Here is a 25,387-nt window from a genome sequence, read left to right on the forward strand (position 1 = left end):
AAGTAATGGTGCTTCATATAACATTACCCAGAGAAACAAATGTTAATGATAAATCCCCTGTTATGTGTGTACTGGCTACTGTATACAGGCCACCAGGGCACCATACAGACTTTATTAAAAAGTTTGGTGATTTTACATCCGAATTAATTCTGTCTGCAGATAAAGTTTTAATAGTTGGTTTTTTTAATATCCATGTTGATAATGAAAAAGATGCATTGGGATCAGCATTTATAGACAGTCTGAACTCTATTGGGGTTAGACAACACGTTTCAGGACCTACTCATTGTCAAAATCATACTCTAGATTTAATACTGTCACATGGAATTGATGTTGATAGTGTTGAAATTATGCAGCCAAGTGATGATATCTCAGATCATTATTTAGTTTTGTGCAAACTTCATATAGCCAAAATTGTAAATTTTACTTCTTGTTACAAGTATGGAAGAACCATCACTTCTACCACAAAATACTGCTTTTTAAGTTATCTTCCTGATGTATCCAAATTCCTTAGCATATCCAAAACCTCAGAACAACTTGATGATGTAACAGAAACTATGGACTCTCTCTTTTCTAACACTTTAAATACAGTTGCTCCTTTACACTTAAGGAAGGTTAAGGAAAACAGTTTGACAACATGGTATAATGAGCACCCTAAAGAGAGCAGCCCGAAAAATGGAGCGCAGCTGGAGGAAAACAAAACTAGAGGTATTTCGTATTGCTTGGCGGGAAAGTAACCTATCCTACAGAAAAGCATTAAAAACTGCTAGATCCGATTACTTTTCTTCTCTTTTAGAAGAAAAGAAACATAACCCTGGGTATTTATTTAATACAGTGGCTAAATTAACGAAAAATAAAGCCTCAACAAGTGTTGACATTTCCCAACACCACAGCGGTAATGACTTTATTAACTACTTTACTTCTAAAATCGATACTATTAGAGATAAAATTGCAACCATTCAGCCGTCAGCTACAGTATCGCATCAGACAGTGCACTATAGACCTCCTGAGGAACAGTTCCACTCATTCTCTACTATAGGAGAGGAAGAATTGTATAAACTTGTTAAATCAACTAAACCAACAACATGTATGTTAGACCCCATACCATCTAAGCTCCTAAAAGAGGTGCTTCCAGAAGTCATAGATCCTCTTTTGACTATTATTAATTCCTCGTTGTCATTAGGATATGTCCCCAAAACCTTCAAACTGTAAATGTAAATGTAAATTCTTCTGCACAATCTGATTTTGCTGCAGCCTGGAATTGAACTACTGGTTTCGTCTGGTCAGAGGAGAACTGGCCCCCCAACTGAGCCTGGTTTCTCCCAAGGTTTTTTTCTCCATTCTGTCACCGATGGAGTTTCGGTTCCTTGCCGCTGTCGACTCTGGCTTGCTTAGTTGGGGTCACTTCATCTACAGCGATATCGTTGACTTGATTGCAAATAAATGCACAGACACTATTTAACTGAACACAGATGACATCACTGAATTCAATGATGAACTGCCTTTAACTATCATTTTGCATTATTGACACACTGTTTTCCTAATGAATGTTGTTCAGTTGCTTTGACGCAATGTATTTTGTTTAAAGCGCTATATAAATAAAGGTGACTTGACTTGACTTGACTTGTTAAGTTGTTGCTGTGATATGTTTTTTATTTTTTAGTTGCACTACTATGCAACTGATTTGGCTTTCCAATGTCTTCTGAATAATGATTTTAAGTCAGGCATAATGTTCTGGTCTCTAGATATGGATTGAGTCCTGCCTTTAAATGAGTCTTACCATTAGTCTGTGGCCAGGTGTGCAGTGCGCTGCTCCTCACTGTAGCCTGTTCCACCTTTCCTCCAGCTGCGTTGTCCACATACTGCAGTCCCTGCATCAATGCATTATAACACTCCACACACGCATCACTGCTGTCCACCCACAGCCTGTCTGCTGCCCAGCTCTGCAATAGTGCCCCCTGGCGGCCATGACAGGAACAGCTGGTTGATTTGTGCAGGGAGGTCAAGGATGTGATTGGCTGAGAGCACTGCTCTTGTAACAGAGCGATCACTGAGGCAGGCGTCTGTTGCTCCTCAGCTCTTCGGCCGGTAGGGTCTCGCCTACACAGTGCCAGTCTCCTCTCTGCCGCCTGGCCCGCCTCAGAGCCACGGCCAAATATGTCCAGCTCATCCTCCAGGAAGAGGCCTGCCCCGTGCGCCAGCCTTCGGTTTACAATCGCGCTGAAGCCGCACATGCAACGGTATTGGTCCTCACAGGTGGAGTCTGGGATATAGACACCAACATCTGCCCCTTTAACATTCATGTTACAGGCACAGATGCAGCAGCTGTCAAAGTTGCGGTCTTTGAAAATATCCAGGACTGAATCAGACAGCAGCAGTGTAACATAGAGACTGTGTGCCTCAGGCAGCGGTGGTCCCGATACAGATGGCTCGACTGAGCTGAGTGGCACGCTGGTGGAGGGGGTTGATGCTGGTGAGCTGAGTTCAGTGCCGTCCTGCCTGACGGAGCCCTGCCCACTGGCTGCACCCATGCCACGTGGGGTTCGAGGGGTCGGCACAGAGAAGCGAGAGGCGGACGGGGAGGGTAGGACGCCTGGGGCAGTGCCAGTGAAGGCAGCACTCAGGGTCATGGAGGTGTAGTCCTGCTCCAGAAGAGCACTGCTGCTGAAGAACATTCATGTGAGAAACTTTCACTGCAATGGCCAAAATGAATGTCAAATGTATTTTGCAAAAATCCCCCCCCAAAATTTCATAATAACTTGAAGTACACAAAAATCTTTTAAAAATAAATACCAAAATAATTTCACCTTTTATAGCATATTTCACACATTGTATTGTGGGGTCAAATAGTACACAGACATTTCTTCATGCAATTTTTGAAAAGTTTGACAATTTTTCAATTTTTGAAAAGTGACAATTTGACTTACACGTATGTGTCTCTGCTGAAGGGATTTTGAGTAGTCGGGCAGTACTGCTCCATTTTGTTCATATCTGTCCAGGATGGTCTGTAGTAGCAGTGCTCAGGGATTTTAAGAGCAGTCAAAAACTGGCTGGGTAAGGAACGCAGTGGGGCATACATGGAGCAACCAATCAGCGGCTGGACAGGGGACAAATGGGACACAAATGAATAATCATAGAAACAAAAAATAGATGGGTAGAACTGTGCTTAGCATGTAACAGGGTTTAACTGGTCAAGCTGCCCGCAATACTATATGTCTGTCTGCAAAACCTTTATTGCTTTCAAACTACAAGGCTTCAACATTTGAAACTTTCAGACAAGGGTTTGAAAAACGCACAAGTACATCCTCTGTAATTTCTTCCTCCATGTCCATTTTGAAGTCTGTGATCTGGCTGTTGGATTGAGAGCAGCTGGGCTGATCATGAGCTGCTGCGGGGCCGGCCGGCTCTTGACTGGGGGTGTCGCGATACATCATAATGGGAGAGAAGGCGGCGTGCTGCTCTAGAGACGGAGGTGTGGGGAACATGCGCTGGAGATCTGCTACTGCTGAGAAGACACATCCATACACTATAAGGGATGATGGGTCTCCTGGTATCTGCTGATCTGTAGTGTTGCTGAACTTACTTGAGGGATACGGCACTGGAGCTCTCCCCTCGACCCCTACTGGCCGCTCCTCTGCTGCCACAGACCCGGACTTGGCTGACTGTTGGTTCGGATATGTGCTCTGCTTTGGGTACATGGAGAAACGTTCTTGAATCTTGCCACACTTGAGACATTTTAGAATACTGATGGCCAGGTCTGTGTTTACCAAAAGCATCGTAAGTCTAAATAGATCATTGTGAGCGTTAGTTTCTAAAACTAAAACACAGAAAACACAGCACAGTGTGATAAATTGGCTGACAATGGCTCAATTGCTAGTGGAGTTCTAAACCAGGAGAAGGAGGTGAAGTTATTGGAAGAGTTTGAGAAGCTATATTACTATTCCCAAACACCAGAGAGTGTCAGTATCTGACAACTGTATAATATCTAGTAGTTAAATCTCTTATCACTAAACCTCTACTCTTAGAGTATAAAGTACAGGGAGACTTCAGATATAAAAATACTGAATGGTCAATTGAAATAGCTTTTACTATTAAGACAGCAGAATGTGTGGGAATTCTAATATGGCAGCACTGTTATGACCAGTGTTGTGGAAAGTTATTAATTCATTACAGTATTGTGTTACTGCATTACTTAAGTACTTTTAATGGAAAATATAATGTAAAATATAATTTAATGGAAAATATTATTTATGATTTTAATTGTTTTAGAACAAAAATCCAAAAGTTATATTTTTGGGACCGTAAAGGCCTTTTCACACCAAAAGTGAAATTAATAAGCCTCAGGCTGAAGGAAGTTCCTCTGGTGTGCACCTCACTCCTAATTTCTCTCAAGACAGGGACAGGAGAGATGTCAGTGAATAAATGGGCAAACAAAGTAACTTGCATTACTTATCTGAAAACTCAGATATTTCATTGTAAAATTAAAAGTAACGTGTTTCTTTACATGTTAATTGAAAAAGAAATCTGATCTACTGTACATTACTCACATTACTTGTTATGTGTAATTGGTAATGATGTCACAAGCAATCCAGTTGTTTATCTATTTGTTTATCAGGTTTGTCTATTCCAGCATATTAACAATTCACAATTCAGAGGTTGCATTCACAGCACTTTCAAGAAGTATCAATATCTCACCGTTAGTTCATCTTCCTCCTCCCCAAAGATATTCTCCAGGTCAGAGATGAGCACAATGAGATCCTTCTCTCTGGTCAATGGAGGGTTTACTTTGGCATCTGATTCATCTGGATTTGACTCTTCTGAATAGGACAGACAGGGTGAGTGATATCAGATTTAGTCAGTTATTTGTTGAATATCCCAATGACTGAATGTGAACTGACCTGGCTTTGGGGCTGAACTAAAGATGGACATGGCGTCTTTCCCCTCAGGAACCATGCTGTTACCATTCACTTCCTCTGGCTGAACGACACAAGACAAAGATGTTACAAAGAACTGTTTTCACATGAAACAAACAAAAGAGCATCAACCCTACACACAGCTGAACTTGTTCATGTTAAGACACAAAAATATGTGAGAGTTTCCAAAATCTGCCTGTTTTTATCTTATGGCTGACTTCACACACTTTCAGTAGGTCAGAGTCACAGGTTTATCTCAGTGTTTATAAGTCGTGTTAACAAAGAAATAGTTGCTCATTTGACAGAATCTTAGTGCAAGATATTTAGGTTTGTTTGAGTCATGTTATAGCAAGCATCAAGCTCCTTAATACTTCTGGATTTAAGTTCTTTCTGAAGTGAATTCTGCTTACATTTCTGTTTTTGCCTTTAGTTGTGGCATTTCTGAAATCACTACTGTGTCTTGCACTGTTCCGCGATCATTTTAAGATTTATCAATTTTTAATGGCAACAAAATTCATTAAACGGTGGGTTGTCAATATATGTGCCTCTTCCTGTCTAAATGGACCAGAATGTTTTGCTCTTAACAATGCTATAAACTGCAGTTAAACCTTGGATTTGCGGTCTGGGTCTCGGCTCAGTCCTTTCTGCTTTTTGGTGGCAGGGAAGCTGTACTCAATGTCTCCCTCTTTGAAGTCATATGGATCATCGCCAGGATCGTCCACTTCAGCCTGTGGCAGTATGTCTCTCCTCACATGCTCTTCTGAGATCTTTAACCTCTTCTGCATCTGCTTGAACAGCCTGAGAGGAAGTGTGAGCCATTTAAGTGTGTTGATATTGTGAGTTGAATTGTGTATGTGTGTGTATATCTGAGAATTCTGAATGCAGTTCATCACACAGTGCAAGTACAGGGTTTGGACAAAATAATCTGAACACCCATTATTATAGGGTTAATATAATTTGTGTAGTTTACAAACATTGTGTTCAGCAGTGTTTAGTACAAGTAAAAAAAAAAGATGGTCAGACTTCCAAAAAGTGCAAATTATGGTAGCCTGTTTACCAGGAGCATCTGTAACCTTAATATTTAGTCACAGGCACCAATGCAAAATGTGAAAAATATGTTGTGATTATCACAGAACCTGGACAGTTGGAGCACCAAGATAAACTTTAACATCTGACCAGACATCATCTGAGCTGAATATGATCAAACCACTGGAGAGTTTTGGAGTGAGATTTGTTTGTAAATGCTACTGCTTCTGTTAGCTTTTAATACACTGTTTTATTCTGATTAAAGCTTTAATAAAGCACAGCAATCCATGTATAACGCTTCTCTTTGCTATGTGAAAATAAGTGTATAGATGGAACAGTTTGTTTGAGCTGATCTGTTGATCTGAATGAAAGGGGGAGAGAGAGAGAGAGATGCAGAGCAGGGCAACGCTAGGAAAAAGGATTGAGAATCGCTGCTTTAGAACATTGGTTTTAAAACTTGTGAATCCATTAGAATTGTTAGAAGTTAAAAGTTTTTTACGCGCACCCCTATTTTTCTCTTCCTCTTCTCTAAAGCAGCACAACATGGCATCGCCACCTTTGTTGCGTGTTCTGGGGGGCGGGGTTTATCTGGGTTCGCGACGTAATAGACCTGGGAAGAAGCTCATTGTAGTCCCTTACCAGCCGTTTTTGTAGGAATTAAACTGCCAGAATTTTAAAAGACAATATCTCCATTTGCATTGAACTTTCAGCACTGCAAATTAGCAGTTATTGTTTATGCTCAAACAGCAACACTGCACACTAATGTTAAAAAATGAAATCGCAATCAGCCACCCCTTTAAAGGGGTGGTTCGGGATTTTTGACATCGGACCTCATTTTTAGGTCAGCCTGGTTGTTATTCATCAGTGGAGACATTTTTTTTTTTAAATTATCCAGTCCTTATATTTGGATAGTTGGCCGATGCTAGGCTAGCGCGAGTCAATGGGTATATGTTAGCCAGCCATTAAAAAACGTTTTACCCACTCCACAGTGCACCAAACGCAAATCAATTATAACACTAGACTATCGATGCAAATGTCCGTTGAGAGAATAATGTTAGAAATCAAACTTACCTTTCATCTCAATGATCCTAAAGGAACTAGTTTCTCAGCCGCTGCGGAATTTTACTTTGCTCCGGCTCTACTTTGCTCTGCTTATGTGATGTTAGTGATAATCAGTGTGCCAGCGGCAGGTAAATACACTTGCGTCATGTGTGGACCGGCTCACTCGGTTGCCTAGGTAATCAATATCACTCCGCTGCTGCTGTCGACAAGGCTTATGATTACAGGGTACAAATTATAACTAATGCCATGTGATGAAAGGTAAGTTTGATTTCTAACATTATTCTATCAACGGACATTTGCATCGATAGTCTAGTGTTATAATTGATTTGCGTTTGGTGCACTGTGGAGCGGGTAAAACGGTTTTTAATGGCTGGCTAACATATTCCCATTGACTCGCGCTAGCCTAGCATCTGCTATCTATCCAAATATAAAGACTGGATAATTTAAAAAAAAAAAATGTCTCCACTAATGAATAGCAACCAGGCTGACTTAAAAATGAGGTCCGATGTCAAAAATCCCGAACTACCCCTTTAAAGGCAAATCGTGGTAAAACACCTTAATAAAGAAATATTGTCTAGTTTTGAGGTATTCACATTATTTTGTCCAAACCCTGTAAGTGTTTGTATTCTCAGCACCATCATAAGGGCCGCTATAGGAGCATTAGTTTTAACAGATCATAATCATAATCTGGCTAGTTAAGTGAAAATTAGGGCTGGATAATTAATCAAATATAATTTTAATTACACTTGTGTCCTCCAAAGAAGACAAAAACTGTTATTGTACTGCATTCTGTTTTGCAGTGATGCTTTCGTTTTTTCTCATTTTTCACTCCTTTCCCTCAAAGCAATGCGCTTCATTAAAGGCTTTTTGGTAAAAGTTCAAGAAATGCATGATGGATGAAATCCATGTGTAATCGTGTTCATCATGATTATAATTTTTTCCACAATCAAACATACATAGTGAGAACTATCTATCTGGATAACATATTAATGACAGATATTTCTTCATAATCACTTGTGTACATGCGCTTGCTTCACGTCTGCATAGAGCTTATTTCTGTCCCAACATGTGTTTGTACCTCTTAAGGGCGGCTCCTTCCTTCTGTGGCCGGTTCTCCTCTGAGTCGCAGCAAAGATCCGGAGGTTTAAACTCCATATTATCTGCCATGGGAATCTTGTACCTTCTCCACCATTTGTTGGTAGCATTCTTTGTTCCTAGAGGCATCCCATACAGCACACTTTCACTGGTCTCCATATGCATGGGTCCTGACTGCCCCTCCAGACAGTCTGGGATAGCCATAGGGGTCTCCGTCAGCTCGGGGTCCCCTGTCCGCGGATGGGGGCTCAGTGTGGGTGGCTGTGGTGATACAGGAGATTGAACAAGAGACTCAGGGGCTTTTCTAGTGATGGAGTGAGGTTTGGAGTATTTGCAGTCCGACAGAGGCTGGAGAGTAGCATCCAAAGGCATCAGGCTGAGCTCCGGCCCAGAGGAGAGTTGCTGATCCACACACATGCGGTGGTGGAAGGCGGTCAGAGACATACGTCTGGGGACCTTCTCGGGTTTATCAGGCTTTTCGACTGACTTGTGTTTTTGGGTGGAGGTTGGAGGGATGGAGCCGGTGTATGAACTTGTGCTGTTCATCTGCTCCTGCTTCAACCTACACCAGAAAGAGATCCAGACCTCAAAGAATGAGAATGCACATGGTAAAGAATGTTTACTGTAAAGAATCATGCTTTAATATTTAAAGAAATATCAAAGTCTGGAATATTATTTTGAGTAGCCTATGATATTTAAGGTTATCAAATGCAATTTTTAATTGATTGTTTTGTGGTCCATGTTCTCAGAAATTCTCTGCATATTAACTGAGATATGATGCAGTCTGGGATTAAAGCGAGTGCAGATGATCTGTCTGAGAGTAGCTGATGATTTGTAGGGTCTTTCTGTATGTTTTTATACTATTAATATACTGTTTAAATAGTTGAATACAGTGTCCATCTTTCAGCCTAGCACATTTGTGATGCTCAAAAGTAAAGCACACAAGATCTCTGGACACAATCAAGAAGTCAAATTCATATTCGTACAGGACCTGCATTGATCAGAATTAGATAAGAAGCAGGACGTTTTCATTACTGGTTGTTAATAAATTAATCAATTCATTGGTTAATGGTTATAGGGGTCCTGCATTGAGAAATCAATGTTTTGACATATGTGAGTTCATTGTACTAAGTCTAAAAAGAAAATTTTGGATTCCCTTTCAAGGGAACTTTGAACTGTGTCCTCTAGGGGGCGCTATGGGGAACAACTCGTTGTGACCCGTGTCTGAAGCGTACATTGAAAAAACACCAACGAGTTGGCCGGCGACAGCCTCTGACATCACTACAGGCGCGACTATAAATCAGCAGCAGGAGAACACATCATTCTCTTCTTCGTCTTCATTGACTGTTATGTTTGAAGAGTGCATCTGAGAAACAACCACAGTAAGAGCGATTTTTCTCTGTTTATCATGGCATCCACTAGCAAGGTGTTTAGACAGTGTATACATCCGTGTCGGAGTTATTTGACACCTGATGACACACACAGTCTTTGCATCTCTTGTTTGGACAAAGAGCATGTGCGCGATGTCCTTGAGGGGGCGATCTGCGTGCATTGCGAGCGTTTTTCTATGAAAAAGCTCCGCTCTCGTCTGTCTCTCTTTTCGAGGAAAGAGGGACAGCCATCTGCTTCCCGTGGTTCAGGACCCGCCGCTGCTGAGGCACGGAGGAAAATGAGCTCGTGGGGATCGCAGGTGGATCTCGCTGAGGAGTTTAGAGAGGGATTTTCCCTTTCACGTTTTTCGGGGGACAGACGAGAGTGAACTTCAGGAGGAAGATGTGTTGTCATTAACCCTTTCTGATACTAAAGTTAGTGCTCTGCTGGGTTCTTCCCAGGAAGAGCAGGAGATGTCCGAGAGTGGCGAAGAAGCTGAGGCTGAGCCTTCTCAATCCTCCTGCTCTGCGTATTTGGAGCTTTTAAAGATTATGGATCACGCCATGGCAAAGTTGGACTTGCCATGGAATCGTGCCAGCAAAGTGACGCCACAAAAGGTCGCCTCGACGCACACTATTTGTCTGACCATAGCCCTCCAGCCCAGGTGAGTCTTCCATTCTTGTCTGATTTACATGCAGATGTTGAAAAAGAATGGAAGAGGCTGTTTTCTTCTCGCATCCATCGGTTTCAGCATACGAGTTATGCCAATATCGAGGCGATGTGCGAAAACGGCTATGAAAGGATGCCCCCTGTAGAAGAGACGCTGGCTAGCTATCTCTCTGTGGGGGAAACATCCTCTCTTAAATCTCCCTCTTTGCCATCTAAGCCCCTCCAGGATACATCCCGCTTAAATGGCAGAGCATACGCAGCAGCAGGTCAGGCTGTGGCTTCGTTGCACATGATGGCAGTGCTTCAGGCTGATCTGCTGAAGGACCTCGATAAAGGCGAGGGCCTTTCAGCTGACCAGTTAGCCGAGCTGCGCCGCACCACAGACCTCTCTCTCCGTGCTACCAAGCAGGACGCCTCCGCCATGGGTAGGTCTATGGTGGCCATGGTGGTAATGGAGAGACATCTGTGGGTGAACCTTCAGACATCGGGAGGAAAGAAAGGGGCTTTCTTCTCGATGCTCCGGTCTCGCCTTCTAAACTTTTCGTTACATCCGTCGAGATGGTGGTCGAGAAGTTCAGGGATGCAAGGGTGCGCTCAGTTGCCTTTAAATACTTCATTCCATGAAGGTCCAGGTCCGAGCCCGAACAACATAGGGGTCCTGGCCTGTCTCGATCTGAGGATCAAAGACGGGCGCAGAAGGCTAGTGTTGCGGCTCGCGCTCCTCCCTCGTCTACGGGCAGGGGTAAGAAGAATTGTGGGTCACGAGGAGATAAGCAGGACCTGAGGGATGTGACTCGGACAAGGCAGCGTTCTCGTCAGAATCGGAGTGAGGGATGTGATTCTGACAAGGCAGCGTTCTCGTCCAAATCGGAGTGATACCTAGGTAGCTACTCTTTCCCTTTGGGTGTTTTTAACTTCTGCTTTTATCCTGCCTTGCCTAATTCCCCTGTAACCACCAGCTCTCCACCTGATTGAGATTAGGTGGAAAATTTCTTGCATAACAGTCTCCTATGCTGAACCTATGATGTTTATTGGCTGGTTCTATGTTCATAGTAACCACCTTACTGAAGGTCCGGACTAAAAGGAGGCGCCCCTTGAGTGGGGCTCCAGTGCACGAGAGTGGGTGAGTATGTAACCCTTTCTGTATATACTTATGTGTATTAAATTGCTGGTGGTTATGTGTCTACTAACAAACTCTGTGAGTTCCTTTACAGTGCTCAGTTACGGCGTTTACTAAACATTCGTCAGCACCGGCCGACCGGCCTCTTGCTCTGGTATTAGGTGGCTGAGATCACAGGCTTCTGCGTGAGCTTCGTTGATCATCAGAACTGGCACAGCACTGCAGGGAATTTCATGGATGTGAAAAGGGGCCCCCTGGCCACTTAGTTGTGCTGTCGCATCCAGCGGGAAGTGGAGGTGGTAATTACGGAAGTCTTCCTGTATATACTGCCTCAGGTGATGCTCCCCTCGCCAGAGGTTTGTAAAATTTGAGCTTGCCTCTCCGGTGCGGTTCAGCATCTCTGCGATGCTTAGGAAGCTTACACACACTAAGCTCTGTATATTTTCTAAACGCAAGACCCTGCACACTTTTCTGAAATCCTGTTCGGTAAGGGTTACGCGCTCAGCTTCGTTCCCTTTTCGAGATGGTTAGACCTTGGTCCCTTGCGCTACATTTAGATAGAGTGTATTTGTTTATACACTCCAAGCATCGCTTCCCTCAACGTGAGGGGCTATCTGGGCGATTCTCATGGTAGTTTAGCAGCGCTCCCCTTTTCCAGGAAGGGTCGCCTATGAGTGCGCTACTCTGAATTCGGGGTTCTCCTCTCATATGAGACTGAGTTCTCTGTCTTTTCCCAAGAACGCTCGAGCATTATTTTCACAGATCGACTTGATTTCTCTCAAAAATATTGTTTGAGATGCACCATTCCATCTATGAGCTGCTCGATCAGAGTGCCACAAGAGCCCCTCCCTAGAACAGTATTTCAAAATCCATGTTATGGTAAGTGTGCACGTGAAGTCTTTGCGCACTTTCTGAAACCTAGTGCTCATGCTCTGCGTTCTTTCCAAAATCCTATATGATGAGGGCTTTGCGCGGTTGCTTCGTGCCCTTTCATGAGTTGGTAAAAGCCCTGTTCATCTTGGGTGTCACTCCATTTATGTTTCCTCAGATACCTATCTAAACAGGGTGTTGCTAAAAGGGATCAGTTTAGACAGCTCTTTCAGCAAGCTTATGAGAGAGCAAGCGGTAGCCCCTGTGTGACAGGCAAGACCTTGTATAAATACTGGGTTCTTAGCCGCATCCCTTTAAAGGAATCCTTCCTGATTCTAAGCCTTTAGCTCTACCCCGGGCCGAGGCCCTAACAAATAAAAACTGGGTATGTAGCTTAGGCCTTTGGCCGTAGGGGATAATGTCATGGACAGCCGTCTAAACATCCCAGGGGCAACTCCCATGGAAATGGTAGAGTTGGTACTTAGTGTTTGCCATTATTCTGGCCTGCACTCCCCTCAGCATAGCGGTGTGGGTATACTGTTCCCTATAGCGCCCCCTAGAGGACGCAGTTCGAAATTCCCTTTAAAGGGAACGTCTCAGGTTAGGAATGTAACCATGGTTCCCTGAGTAGGGAACGAGACACTGCATCCTCTAGCTCCCTACCATGCTTCGGATGCAAGCTTCAGACGAAGTGAATGAAGTGTTCTCCTGGCGCCGATTTATAATCGCGCTGGTAGTGAAGCATATATTTTTCAATATGTGCTTCAGACACGGGTCACAACGAGGTGTTCCCCATAGCGCCCCCTAGAGGACGCAGTGTCTCGTTCCCTACTCAGGGAACCATGGTAACATTCGTAACCTGAGACGGTTTTCAGAAATCAAAACTTCTTTATTACTCAAAAAAAGAACAAAAAAAAAAACACTTTCAAGCTTCAGTTGAGCAATTTATTGTATGATTACTGAAAGCACTGATTTACTGTGACTGGGAAGTCGGAAATCATCATAAACTGAAAGCAGCTGGACATGGACTTGAGAAATGTGTGTCTGTGCTGTGATGAGGATACTCACCTGGAGCAGCCACAAGGGACTCGCTCTCTTGGGCTGGTGAATCCCCACACAGATAAACTGCTGTTAGATTTACTGCTGCTGGATTACACAAGATAAAAGACCACAACAATTAGTGTATTAACAGATAATCTATCTAAACACAAATAAACACACATCAGCAACTCATCTCATGCAGTGCTTACTTGCACTGAAGAGGGTTGACGTGACATTCCCTCCAGGCCTCATGGAGCATCTGATTCATCAACTTCCTCCCAGAATGCTTTGGGCTGACGTTTGGAGCATTCTCTTGGCCAGACACACTGGAGATGGTCATCTGATAGCCACTGTCTCCTACAGATGAGAGTTCAAACACACACGTGCATATTACATACATTTACATTTATGTCAGGAAGAAATGCTACGGATTTTTAGAGATCAACGGGTATCTGAAGAGGACGACCAGATTAACCTCTACCTACAGACTAACTGCACTTCACTGTGCATCTTCTAGTCATATACACCTAGAATGCCTTGAGGGTGAGTAATTTTCAGGCCAATTTTCATTTTTGGGTGAACTAACAAATTTTTGTGAAAAACATTTTAATAATCTCAAAACCCTTTTTGAAAAAGAACTTTTTGTGTAATGGAAAGTCAAGTCACATTTATTTCTATAGCACTTTATACAATATGAAAGTGGCTTTACAGAAATAAACAGGAAAATAATGATGCAAACTTCAGATGTCCCCTCAGTAGCATGAGACAAATCCTCATAACTCAAAACTCTGCTCTGAAGAAGCTCTACAGAAGACAATATTGTCCTTATTTAGATCAATTAATTTCAGTGTTGATTCAGTTCAGTTTAATAAGTGTCTATGGTGCAAAAATGCATTATGAAAATAAATTATTCAGGTTTAAGACATAATATAATAGTGTCATTATTAATCTGATCAGTGTCATTGCTGTCAAATTGATGACATTACTGAATATTAAGTGTATATTAAGTGTTTAAATCCCAAATGTTTCATGGATTTGAAAAGGTTCTACATGGAACCACAGATGCCAATTAAGAAGATTTATTTGTGAGGGTGTACAACACTAGAAGATGTTTTGGGAGTGTTACCTGAGCAGGCCCTTCCCGGTGAGGTGGGGGGTGTGAGGGGCGTCCCGCAATTGGAAGAATCTCTGAGCAACACCTGCGCAGGTGCGTCACTCTGAGCCACCAGAACTAGGGCTTCTGGGTAAACCATCCGCACTCCTCCTAAACACAAACACACACACAGACGTGAGGTCTTTCACAACACTGACACACACATTTACACATGTTGTTATGAAGTGCTGACCTACGGTGACCTCAAGTGCAACATAACTGTGAGGGTCAAAGGTCAGGTAGCCGTCCTCGCCATCCATCTCTCTGTGTTTCAGCACCATGGGGTAGAAATGACTCCAGTCCTCCATGAGTTTCCGCACCGCAGGGTCGCTCATCTTAAACGCCCGACCCGTCAGTACCCCGCACAGGCCATACGGACTCAACACCACTACAACATACACACACATAGCACTCATCAACATGTATGATGCTGGTTCATTCAGCAGTGCAGTGAATGTAGTGAGGATGATGGGACGAACCCTGCAATGAGCGGCTCTGGGCCAGATGCACGTGCTCCTCTGTCACATGATACAGTGGCTGATGCTGTGAAACTTCCACGCTGGTGCACACGCTGCTGTCGCCATGCAGGAAGAATGAGAAGCAGCACGACAGGTGCTCACTGCACACACACACAGACAGAGAGAGAGAGAGCTAAACAGTCTGAAGTACAGTATATGAAACCACATGTGTGTGTTCATCACTGTATGAGCCTGCAGGGGGCGACAAACCCAAACACTCCTCAAACGCTCCTCCCTAAGTTTTCCTCAAAAGCCCTTCAAACACTTATCTGGTGTGGCATCTTGCTGTTGTGAAAGTGTTTCCTCTGAGGAGTTTGTTGTGAGTTATTCACACTTTCATAATCAGAGATGTTTAGAGTTTCTCTTCTGCAGTGACACGTGAAGAAAGGCTTGTAGATGAAGATGCTGGATGGACGCTTACCTGCTACTGAGGGGTTTCTCTTCACTCTTGTATGGCTTGACAAACCACTTCCCAATGCGAACAAAATCTTTATCCATCAAGCATCTGTAAATCAAACACATCAGCGATTCCAGGTTCATCAATTGAACAAATCAGTGAAGCTACATGGAACTTTGTATAATGGGCAGATGTGTGTGTATGTGCAGAATTAAAAGGGTCATATGATGCAGGTTCAAGTTTTTCTTTCTCTTTGACGTGTTACAAGCTGTTTGTATATAAGCTGTATATAAGTATATTGTATATAAGTATATAAGCTGTTAAATAGATAAGATCTGTAAAGCTGCAAAGAATAAAGTCTCAAACCCAAAGAGATATTCTTTATAAACGTTAAGACTCTCTCAAAACCTCCTAAAAAACCTTGTTTAAACATGTCCCCATGTCTACATCATGATGTGGGAAGATTTGTGTAATGTTTACGCATAGAAAGAAGGCGTAACTTTAATTCTCGCTGTTGCCGCCGGCCAATGTCATGGAGACGCTGTTCCGTTGTGAAAGCGAAAATACTTTTTTGGCATTCCAAAAGAGGACACAACTAGAAATCAGTGGTCAATTTGTATTTACAACACTGTTCAAGAACAGTTCAACCCAAATATTCAGCTGTGTGCAGCACATTTTATGGAGGACTGTTTTCTGATCCTGGGAGAGTAGACTACAATGTCGGCGCTTCTGACTCACAGTCTGTAAGTACGTTTACATATAAATGATTTGCTACTGATGATTCAAACACGTGTTTTGAGCAGTGTAGAGCAGCGGTTCTCAATTCCAGTCCTCTTGTTCCGTATGTGAAGATGATGTGCAGCGCAAATCTGTGAATGAATGTTCTGAAGTGAGGTAAAGAACAGATTTCCCCTGCTCAGGGAGTAGGAAGCAATGAACACTGTGTAGGGACCATGTCATTGGGAACACAGTTCATGCACGGAGCTCACTTCTAATGAGCTGATTATCTGAATCAGATGTGTTAACAGAGAGATGTGCAAAATATGCAGAGCTGGGGGCATGAGGACTGGAATTGAGAACCGCTGGTGTAGGGTAGAGCTTGTTGTCTTTCATTTCTCTGATCAAAAATGCAGACATGGTTTTATGTTTACGCAGCGCAATGCAATGCAACGCAACACATAAAAACAAAGTATAAGTCATTATAATCCATAATTATGTCCCCACTGGATGCTACAAATGGCTCGTTTGTAACGGGTTTTATTGTTTTTGTCTTGTAGCGCTGATGTTCAGAACGGGACATGCATCACAGTATGACAAGGAGTGTAACATTTCCGTCACACGCTTGAGGCATTCAGCCAGTCACAAAGCACTGGACAGCTGGCCAATCAGCTTACACATCACTTTTCAGACCGATGAACTTCGTAAAAAATTATTTGTTTCAGAAAGGCAGGACATAGAGGAGAAACAATAAAGTATAGTTTGTGTAAAATGAGGTATTTTGAACCTGAAACAGCATAAACACATTTCATTACACCAAATACACAAAATAATGTTATTTTTAGCAACATCATATGACCCCCTTTAATGTGTACAGTATGAATGTGTGTACAGTAAGTGTGTTTACAGTATGAGCATGTACAGAATGGATGCTTATTCAGTATAAATGTGTGTACAAAATGAACATGTACAGTAAGAGCGAGTGTACAGTATGAGCATGTACAGTACGAACACATACCTCTCCAACAGATTGTGAATAGCCTTGAAAAGCAGTGTCCGGCACTCATATGACAGGCCACATTCCCACAATCCCTCCTCCACCACTGTAAGACAATAGCACAACACAGAAGTTAATCACCACTATCTGTACTGTTACAAAACTTTGCACACACACACATAGAGCAGTTGATCTGAGGATTATCGTGTGTGTTGCTCATCTGTCATCTCATCTTGTGTGCGCTCAGATTCCCCCTCAGTAGCAGCACTCAGTGTCTGCTCTGAAGGGCCCCCGGGGCCCCTGAACAACACAGAAACACATCAGATGCTCATATACATACAAAACAAAAGGAAACATACAGCTTCGAAACAGTCATTACAGGACCAAACATAAATATGAGATACAAAACAAATTAAGAGGCATGTTTCTCCACACTAAACCCTTTCCTGTACACATACATATGTACACATGCTGCCAATGACATGCACATCAATATATCACTGCAAACATACAGCCATAGTGTGAAATGCTTTAGAAAGCTTTTAATACATGCTGGTGAAGTTCTGAGAAATGTTTTTTGAACTAGAACATTTTAAAAAGATAACCTGATTTAATGGAGGGGAAATTAAAGCCACTAGTTCCAACTTCACCAACATAAAAAAAAAATTGTTTGTCTATGCCATTTTGAGTGAAAGTCAGAAACTAGAACATGCATAAAGCACTGAACTGAGGCTTTGAGAGACCTGGATCTCTATCCAGCTTACGCTCAATGACAGACACAAACCGTGGAGCACACGCTGGTGTTTGGGTGTGGCGGCACTCCATGAGCTGCTGCTGTGTTGATGTTTCACAGCAGACTGAATGAAATTTCATACTTGCCAGAATTCCCTAATAACCATGGCAACACAGCTAGAGAACACACACACTCACAAACACACACACTGTACTGTTAATGGACACAGACAGACAGATGAGCAGCACTGAGTGAATATCTGACAATCTGTACCTGCAGCTCTCTCTCTCTCTCACACACACACACACACACGTGATGAGATCTTCACACTACATGTGTCTCATGTGACAGTATGTGACACACACTCAGCCCTATCAACAGTGTTTGTCAATTCAAGTAAAAAATCATTCTGATCTCTTCTCTGTGTATTTATTCTTCAAAGACAGTCATGCACTTGTCATTGATCTGTTTGCCTTTTGAAAGCAGAGATATGCAGCTTATGTTTTGTTTAACTCTATGATTTATGATTTGATCTGTAAAGCATGTGAATGATCGTAGTGCTGCAGTGCTGAACATCTACTGACATGTTCCTGATGTGCATTTGCTGTCTTTCTGCTGTCTGCAACACACAGACACGATACACTGGCATTAATATTTTACAGAAACAATGAAACCGAAAATTGTCAAGTTTTATTTAGTTGTAAACCAATTTTTTTTTTTCTGTAATATTCCGTATTACATTTGGGGGTAACTGAATCCGGCATGTTTTCAGGGTGTTGTATTCTCAGCTGATGAATTTAATTTGTCATAGTAAAGTTCTTTATTCTTGATATTTCAGTCGAATAGACAAAATCACTGTATGGCTTTACATGGACATGATATGAAATACAGTATGTAAATTCACAGACCAGCTCAGCAAGCAATTGTGTTTGGTGGGTTCAGAAACAGTCTAAATATGTGTACTGTACATCCACTGAAAGCATGTTACTTTAAGCACATGAGGTCTCAAGATGAGTTTATTTTTTAGTTGGTGGTAAGTGGTAAGAGACTTTAGTCTTGAAATACAAAGCTTGTTTTGAATCTGCTGCACTCATTTAAGCTGTTATTACTTCCACTCTCGTATGATCTCACATGCTGCAGTAACTGGCCAGCAGATCTTGAGTGAGTATACACACGTTTATTTCAGGCTGCTCTCTCTCTCTCTCTCTCTCTGCTCAACACAAATGAGCAGTGACTGAACTGGGTCGCCACTGCATGTGCTGCAGGGCCTCAGTCTGGCCACTAGTGGGAGTCTTGCTGGTGGTGCCGCTGCACACAAATCTGCTCTAGAGTCATGCAGCCGATGCCAGCATGTCTTCAGTCCGTCTGATCAATACACTGAGAAGCAGAGGCCACACTGCACACTGAAAGAATCTGAATGTGGGACTGAACAACCTCAGTGATCAAGGGTGTGTACAGTTCACACATCACTCATGAAATTGATGACTGACGCAGTGGTAACCACAGCAACATGTGTTTTGTCTTGCAGCTGAAAACAAGAACCCTGATGCCAGCAGATTTACTGTTTTTTTTTTTGTGTGTGTTTTTTTACTAATCCACCATTGATAGACCATTGATATATTTTGAAAGACTCATTTTCTAAAGACTCATCTTTTTCGCCAGCACTTGACCAACTAATACTAGCACTTAACTTTTCTTGTCTACAGTATCTTATTCTTGGGAGGAGATAAAAAAAACATAGCTAGGTGTTCTGTGCTGGACTAACTGAGACTTGTCATGGAACTTGTATACTGTTGTTGTTCTCTTGTTGGTCTGATTGCTTCTATTGTTCTCATTCGTAAGTCGCTTTGGATAAACGATTAAATGTAAATGTCTGCTAAATGATTAAATGTTAAAAAAAAATTATGCTTTTATTTGATGCTTTTAAAGATGAATCAAGTATGAAAACATGAGAGAGACATCTAACAATCTCACACGTCTATCTGCCTGTATATCTATCTGTCTGTCCGTCTGTGTGTCTCTGTAAGTGCATGCGTGTGTCTGTTTGTCCATCTGTCTCTGTTATCACGTAGTACAGGGATGTTTCCAGAGTTCTTCTAATGTGCCATTAACAGCAGTAAAATAAAATGTCATAATAAACATTCATGTAATGTTCACTCTCCATCCACAGCACATACAGGCTGGTCTGTGTAATTCAGGCTTCAGTGAAAGGAATGTAAGTACTTTTGGAGCTGTTTGACTACAGGAACTCAGTCCGACAGCACATTCAAAAATAAAATCACATCTGTGTTTCCAGGTAAAAAGACTTTCTGATCTTTCAGAGTAAATCGACACACAAACCTCCAGCTAACACAAAACTCCAGAAACTCATTCACATGACTCAAACTTTTGTTTGACTTTTGCATGTATGAGTCATTTTTCATAAGAGTGGACCAAATTATAGAAATCTCCAGGAACTCTGTCACTCTCTCTCTCTCTGCAAAACATCATGATCCATCTAGTACATCAGATCATCTCATACTCATCCCCTTAAAAACTCCACAATCACACACACTCACATGCCAATCATTGGTTTCTGTTGTCATAAACACTCACTCACTGACTGACTGTGCATGAAGAACAGAGTAATGTGTCAGCGAACAGAAGAGACAAATCCATCAGGAACAACATCAGGAATCAAACTGCACTGACTCTAATCAGCCAATCATCAGCAGCTCTTCATTCAGGCCACCTGCTATGATTTATGGAAAGGGAAACAAGCAAGAAGAATCTGTTCCCTTCATGATGCCTGTATTCTCTCGACTGAAGTCATAAAGCTGCAGTGTTGAGATCTGCTCTACATCGACGCAATGACAGCATGCATGTGACTGTGAATGACACAACACGTCATATTATACACACAACTCATGCTGTAGATCTCACTCCAGTGGCATTTACATGACACTAATTACCCACTCTAATTTAACATGAGTATAGATTTTGCATTTGCATAGTTCTAAAAATGTAAAGTAAAACATACGTACATAATTATTTTTAAATTATGAGAACACATATTTTCTTGATAATTAATCCGTTAAATTCTGTTATGGACAGCAGAGACCCTTGAAGTCAAAAAGGTTATGAATCACTGTATTATGGGGATATTAAATCAATTATGTTGGTAGTTTAGCAATGTTGACATTCCTAAAAGTCATTGACATTCATTATGTTGTTTTTATGTTCTGTGTCAGAATGTGCTGTTGTTTATTTCTGTTGAAGTGTTTGGTTGTTAAACTGCTTCCAGCCAAAATATGAGTCAATAATCCATAATAATGCTTTGTCCAGGGAAAAAGTCCATCCCCTGTTTTCTTTCACATCAAAATCCACCCATATATTCGTTTAGAACTATTTCGGCTTGTAAATGGTGCTTGGTCTGTGCATATTTCTCTCCTGATTTAGATCAGATGACTTTTTAGACTACCTGTATTTTAGTTAAAAATGTCTCAATTATGGATTTGTTTCTTACAAACATGCAGTTTCTGGCTTCACAAGACATTAATTGATGGACTGAAATTGTGTGGATTACTTGTGGATTATTGTGATGTTTTTATCAGCTGTTTGCACTCTCATTCTGATGGCACCCATTCACTGCAGAAGAGCCATTTTTGGGTGAACTATACCTTTAATATGTCACGTGTTTAGGCAAGACTGAAACACACAATGGACCAATCAGTGGCCACTACTACAATTTATAACAATAGTGTATGAGAGGAGAAGAAGCCAGTTAGCATTCAGGATCTTCACTGCAGTTGTCATCATCGCTCACTGTCTCTATTTTCATCAGCTGAACTTGTGTGTGTTTCTGCTGTTTAAGGAAGTAGTGTGAGTCACCTGGTTTCTAGTGGAAAAATAAAAAAATAAAAAACCTGTTCACTTCAGCAAACAGTGATGCTGTGCTTCCTTTTTCATGACTCAGATGATGACGCTTTTAACACTGCTCTTGACTCATTCATTCCTTCCTTCTATTCAGGTGCACTGGGGCATAAACAGGAAGTGACTGTGGTCATGCCCAAAAAAAAAACAGGAAGTCCTGTGAAACATTAGCAGACGTCAGATTCTCCTTGCAGGTTCAAAACATCTCAGCGAGTGACGACAGCGTGTCAGATTGTTACACATTATTACAGGTGCATTAATCCTGTGTGTGTAAATAATGATGTAGACGATTCTGCTTAATGAGTCATTATGGGTGAACACATGTCATCAACTGTCACTCTAATCACCACCACTCCAGTCATTATATCTCAGTAACAGTATACATCACAATATAATAATTCAACTTAAAACTCTGAGTTTGGGGCTGACAACCTTATTTTCTGACAAGTGTGGCTCTCAAACCACCCCGTTCTCACAGCAGCTCTTGTACAGTATTCGCTCGCGGATCTTTTAATATGAAACTGTGTAATAAAAGCGAAAGATTTTCTCCATCAATCATCAGCATGAGAGAGATTTACGATTATGCTGAAACAATCATTTCAGAGTGGATCCCGAGGAGAACAAGGGAAAATGTGAAAATTGTAGCTGAGAGGATATTTTGGAACGGCACCTCTCTTCTTAGCCGCTCTCTTGGGGACTTTCTACTTTAGCCACATTCATTGTGAAACTAGCACATTATTAGGAAGGGTGATTTGCAAAGATTCATTAAAAAAAAAAAAAAACCTTACACACTTCTTCTCTAGGTGAAGCTGGATCATAAATGATTTGCGCATTCTCTTCAAAAACAAATGTAATACACTGCGTCTTCAGCGGCTCAGATGTTGGGAGTAAATGACGACTGCTATGTTTATTTTTACGTTTATGTTTATTTTAACAGAACACCTCATTCGCTTAGGAGTAATTCTTGTCTACATCTGCTCCCGTGGTGAAACGATGGCAGACTGATGACAGTCACTCAGGGTGGGTCTAAGGTAAGACGCCAGTCCTGTCCAGTGCTGAAACACCACTGTCAATCAAACTATCGTGGGAGGGGCCTGTTTTTGTGACGTCACACAGAAAGACATCTGAGATCGGCTCGATTTGAGAAAGGGGTAAAGACCAGAGGTGGGTAGTTACGAGTTACATTTACTTCGTTACATTTACTTGAGTAAATTTTTTGGGTAACTAATACTTTTGGGAGTATATTTAAAGATGGGTACTTTTACTCTTACTTGAGTAATTTTTTTGAGAGAAATCTGTACTTTTACTTCGTTACTGTGGGCGACGCTCCTCTCGTTACTTTATCTTAATGCAATAAATGTTATAAATGCTTCAGTTTATTCCAAACGCGACGTCTACTTTTCTCTGGACAATGAGCGATGCTCATTCGCGAATGATTCATTCAAAGGCTTGATCAAACCAATTGGCAAACAAGTGAATTGGTTCATGAATCAGTTTGAATGATTCGTTCAGTTCCCTGCCGCACGCGCTGAGCGTCTGAAGCGGTTCACTCAGAGTTGTAACGTTTAAGAACAGAAAGAGCGTTGAAAACGTGGCTATGGAATTGCACTGAATTGAAAGCAAATCTGCAAAGGCTATTATTTGCTTGCGATGGAGATTATTAGATGAACACCACGTGCGCTGTTTAACAGGTAATAACTTGGGCTACATTCGATTACAGTACACGATACCACTGTGGCATTGGTTTGTTGTACGTGTGACTTATAACAGAAGGGAACCAAGGTGAATGCAGCTTCCAAAAGACAAAAAATAGCCGATTAAGATTTAATTAATTTTAATACAATCACACCAGTGTGAGAACGTTCAGCGAGTCATATCATCAGCTGCTAAATTCAGATCTGTGATTGCTTGCTGGCGCTGAGCCAGAGATAGATGCGTTTTTACAGCGCTGCGCATTATAACCAATCACACAAGATTCTTTTGAGCTTATTAAAGCATTGGCCAATCAAAGGCGTTCAGATGAGTCATCGCTAAAATGCCGGTGCTTCCTTCACTCGCTCACTGACTGGATACCTCTTTCTGGCGAATTCTCTCTTCAGAAACAAACAAAGTGCAGATGTGTGTACGAATCTGTAAATAAGATATTGATTTCACAGTGTTAACAGTTTCAGTGATTTTAATGTGAGTTTTTGAAAGTGACTGAGCTCTAGACTGTCAGTGAAATGATCTTTGATAATATAAATGTTATTTGCTCTCTTTCTGAACAATGAAAGATTAGTAGCAGTTTTTATATCACATTAACTTTCAATGTTAAATTCATATTTAATATAAAGCAAGTCGTATTAAAAATATGTTATGGCATGACACCTATATCTGTTACTTAAGTAAACAGACAGGGTTTTATAATAAATTACATAATTAGGCTACTTTGACCATCGCATATTATCATTATTAACAATCTATGTAATGTAAGAATCAAGATATTTCATTATATAGTTAATGCGTCTGGGAATGTTTCTAATAAAAATGAAAAAATAAATAAATAATGCTTAATAATAATTTGCCAATATGCTGTTGTGGCTGCTGTGTGTGTCACATGACGACCCCCCTATGCCTAGACACAATTAATTATGATATTTCCACAATATTTACGCTTGCAGAAATATACTTCTGCGTGCAGACAGAAGAAGATCCGTCAATGTGCATTTGGTTCGTTATGTTCAGATGTTAGGTAACTAGGAGGGCATGTAAGGAGTTTTCACTCTTCTCTGTGTCAGAGGTTATTTATACATATATAATACACACTTTAAAATATAATTTATTTTGTGATGCAAATCCGAATTTTCATCAGCTGTTAATCCAGTTTTCAGAGTTATGATCCTTCAAAATATAATTCTAATATATAGATTTATTACCAGTGCTGGAAACAGTTTTGCTGCTTAATATTTTTTTGGAACCTGTGACATTTTGTTTGGGATTATTTGATGCATAGAAAGATAAAAAGAACATCATTGATAGTAAATCAACATATTGGAATGATTTCTGAAGGATTATGTGGCATTGAAGACTGGAGTAAAGGCTGATGAAATATATATATTTATACACACACACATACATTACATACATTTTATCTATATATCTAAATAAAAATAGGCTCAGTATATGACCCAAAGTAACTAGTAACTAACTACTTGAGTAGATTTTTTATCCGATACTTTTTTACTCTTACTCAAGTAACTATTCAGACTAATACTTTTACTTTTACTTGAGTAAATATTTCTAGAAGTCCTTTTATTTTTACTTGAGTACAGTTTTTGGGTACTCTACCCACCTCTGGTAAAGACGTAAGACATAACATCATTTTAGTGTGGTTGTGTACACACACTGCCAACACACATTTCAGTTCGAACTACTTGTAAAAGTGCATGTAGCATCTGATGACCCCTTTAATAAAATAAAAGATCAATGAAGAGCAACATTTACATTTAAAACATGCACTTTGTAATACTGTCAAACTAAAAGTTTACTTTAAAGTACACATAATTGTTCAAATCACTTAGTAATAGTCTTAATGATATTTTAAAGAAATACACTTATTTTGATGTGCTGACTAACATACTACGTAAAGCACATATAGTGTGTTATTCAATATTACATTTAAAGTTAATATATTTTAAATGTACTAAATTGCAGTTTCATCATTAAAAATATATTGAAATACATGACAGGTTTTGATAGAAATTACATGACAATAGAAATGAAATGACACTGATAACATCCCTGTTATTGAATCGAA

The 25,387-nt window shown here is 41.0% G+C and overlaps 1 protein-coding gene across 5 annotated transcripts in view; it reads right to left on the bottom strand.

Annotated features, from left to right (window-relative positions):
• The window catches only part of LOC132133027 (mediator of RNA polymerase II transcription subunit 13-like), a 91,055-nt gene that overhangs the window by 19,203 nt on the left and 46,465 nt on the right, over positions 1–25,387 (bottom strand). Inside the window, exons 3-17 of one of the 5 annotated variants that reach the window (XM_059545702.1) lie at positions 16,968–17,052; positions 15,257–15,340; positions 14,797–14,936; positions 14,511–14,705; positions 14,291–14,428; positions 13,374–13,521; positions 13,192–13,266; positions 8,077–8,655; positions 5,519–5,708; positions 4,896–4,974; positions 4,693–4,814; positions 3,581–3,680; positions 3,294–3,502; positions 2,925–3,094; positions 1,778–2,661 (exon numbers count right to left, since the gene is read on the bottom strand). In XM_059545702.1, coding sequence (XP_059401685.1) covers positions 1,778–2,661; positions 2,925–3,094; positions 3,294–3,502; positions 3,581–3,680; positions 4,693–4,814; positions 4,896–4,974; positions 5,519–5,708; positions 8,077–8,655; positions 13,192–13,266; positions 13,374–13,521; positions 14,291–14,428; positions 14,511–14,705; positions 14,797–14,936; positions 15,257–15,340; positions 16,968–17,052 — 3,198 coding nt within the window. Of the gene's footprint in view, positions 1–1,777; positions 2,662–2,924; positions 3,095–3,293; positions 3,503–3,580; positions 3,681–4,692; positions 4,815–4,895; positions 4,975–5,518; positions 5,709–8,076; positions 8,656–13,191; positions 13,270–13,373; positions 13,522–14,290; positions 14,429–14,510; positions 14,706–14,796; positions 14,937–15,256; positions 15,341–16,967; positions 17,053–25,387 lie in introns of all 5 variants that reach the window. The other 4 variants (XM_059545712.1, XM_059545721.1, XM_059545694.1 and 1 more) reach the window with 4 other exon arrangements.

This window comes from Carassius carassius, chromosome 4 (assembly GCF_963082965.1).
Source record: "Carassius carassius chromosome 4, fCarCar2.1, whole genome shotgun sequence".
In the NCBI taxonomy this organism is placed as follows: Eukaryota; Metazoa; Chordata; class Actinopteri; order Cypriniformes; family Cyprinidae; genus Carassius; species Carassius carassius.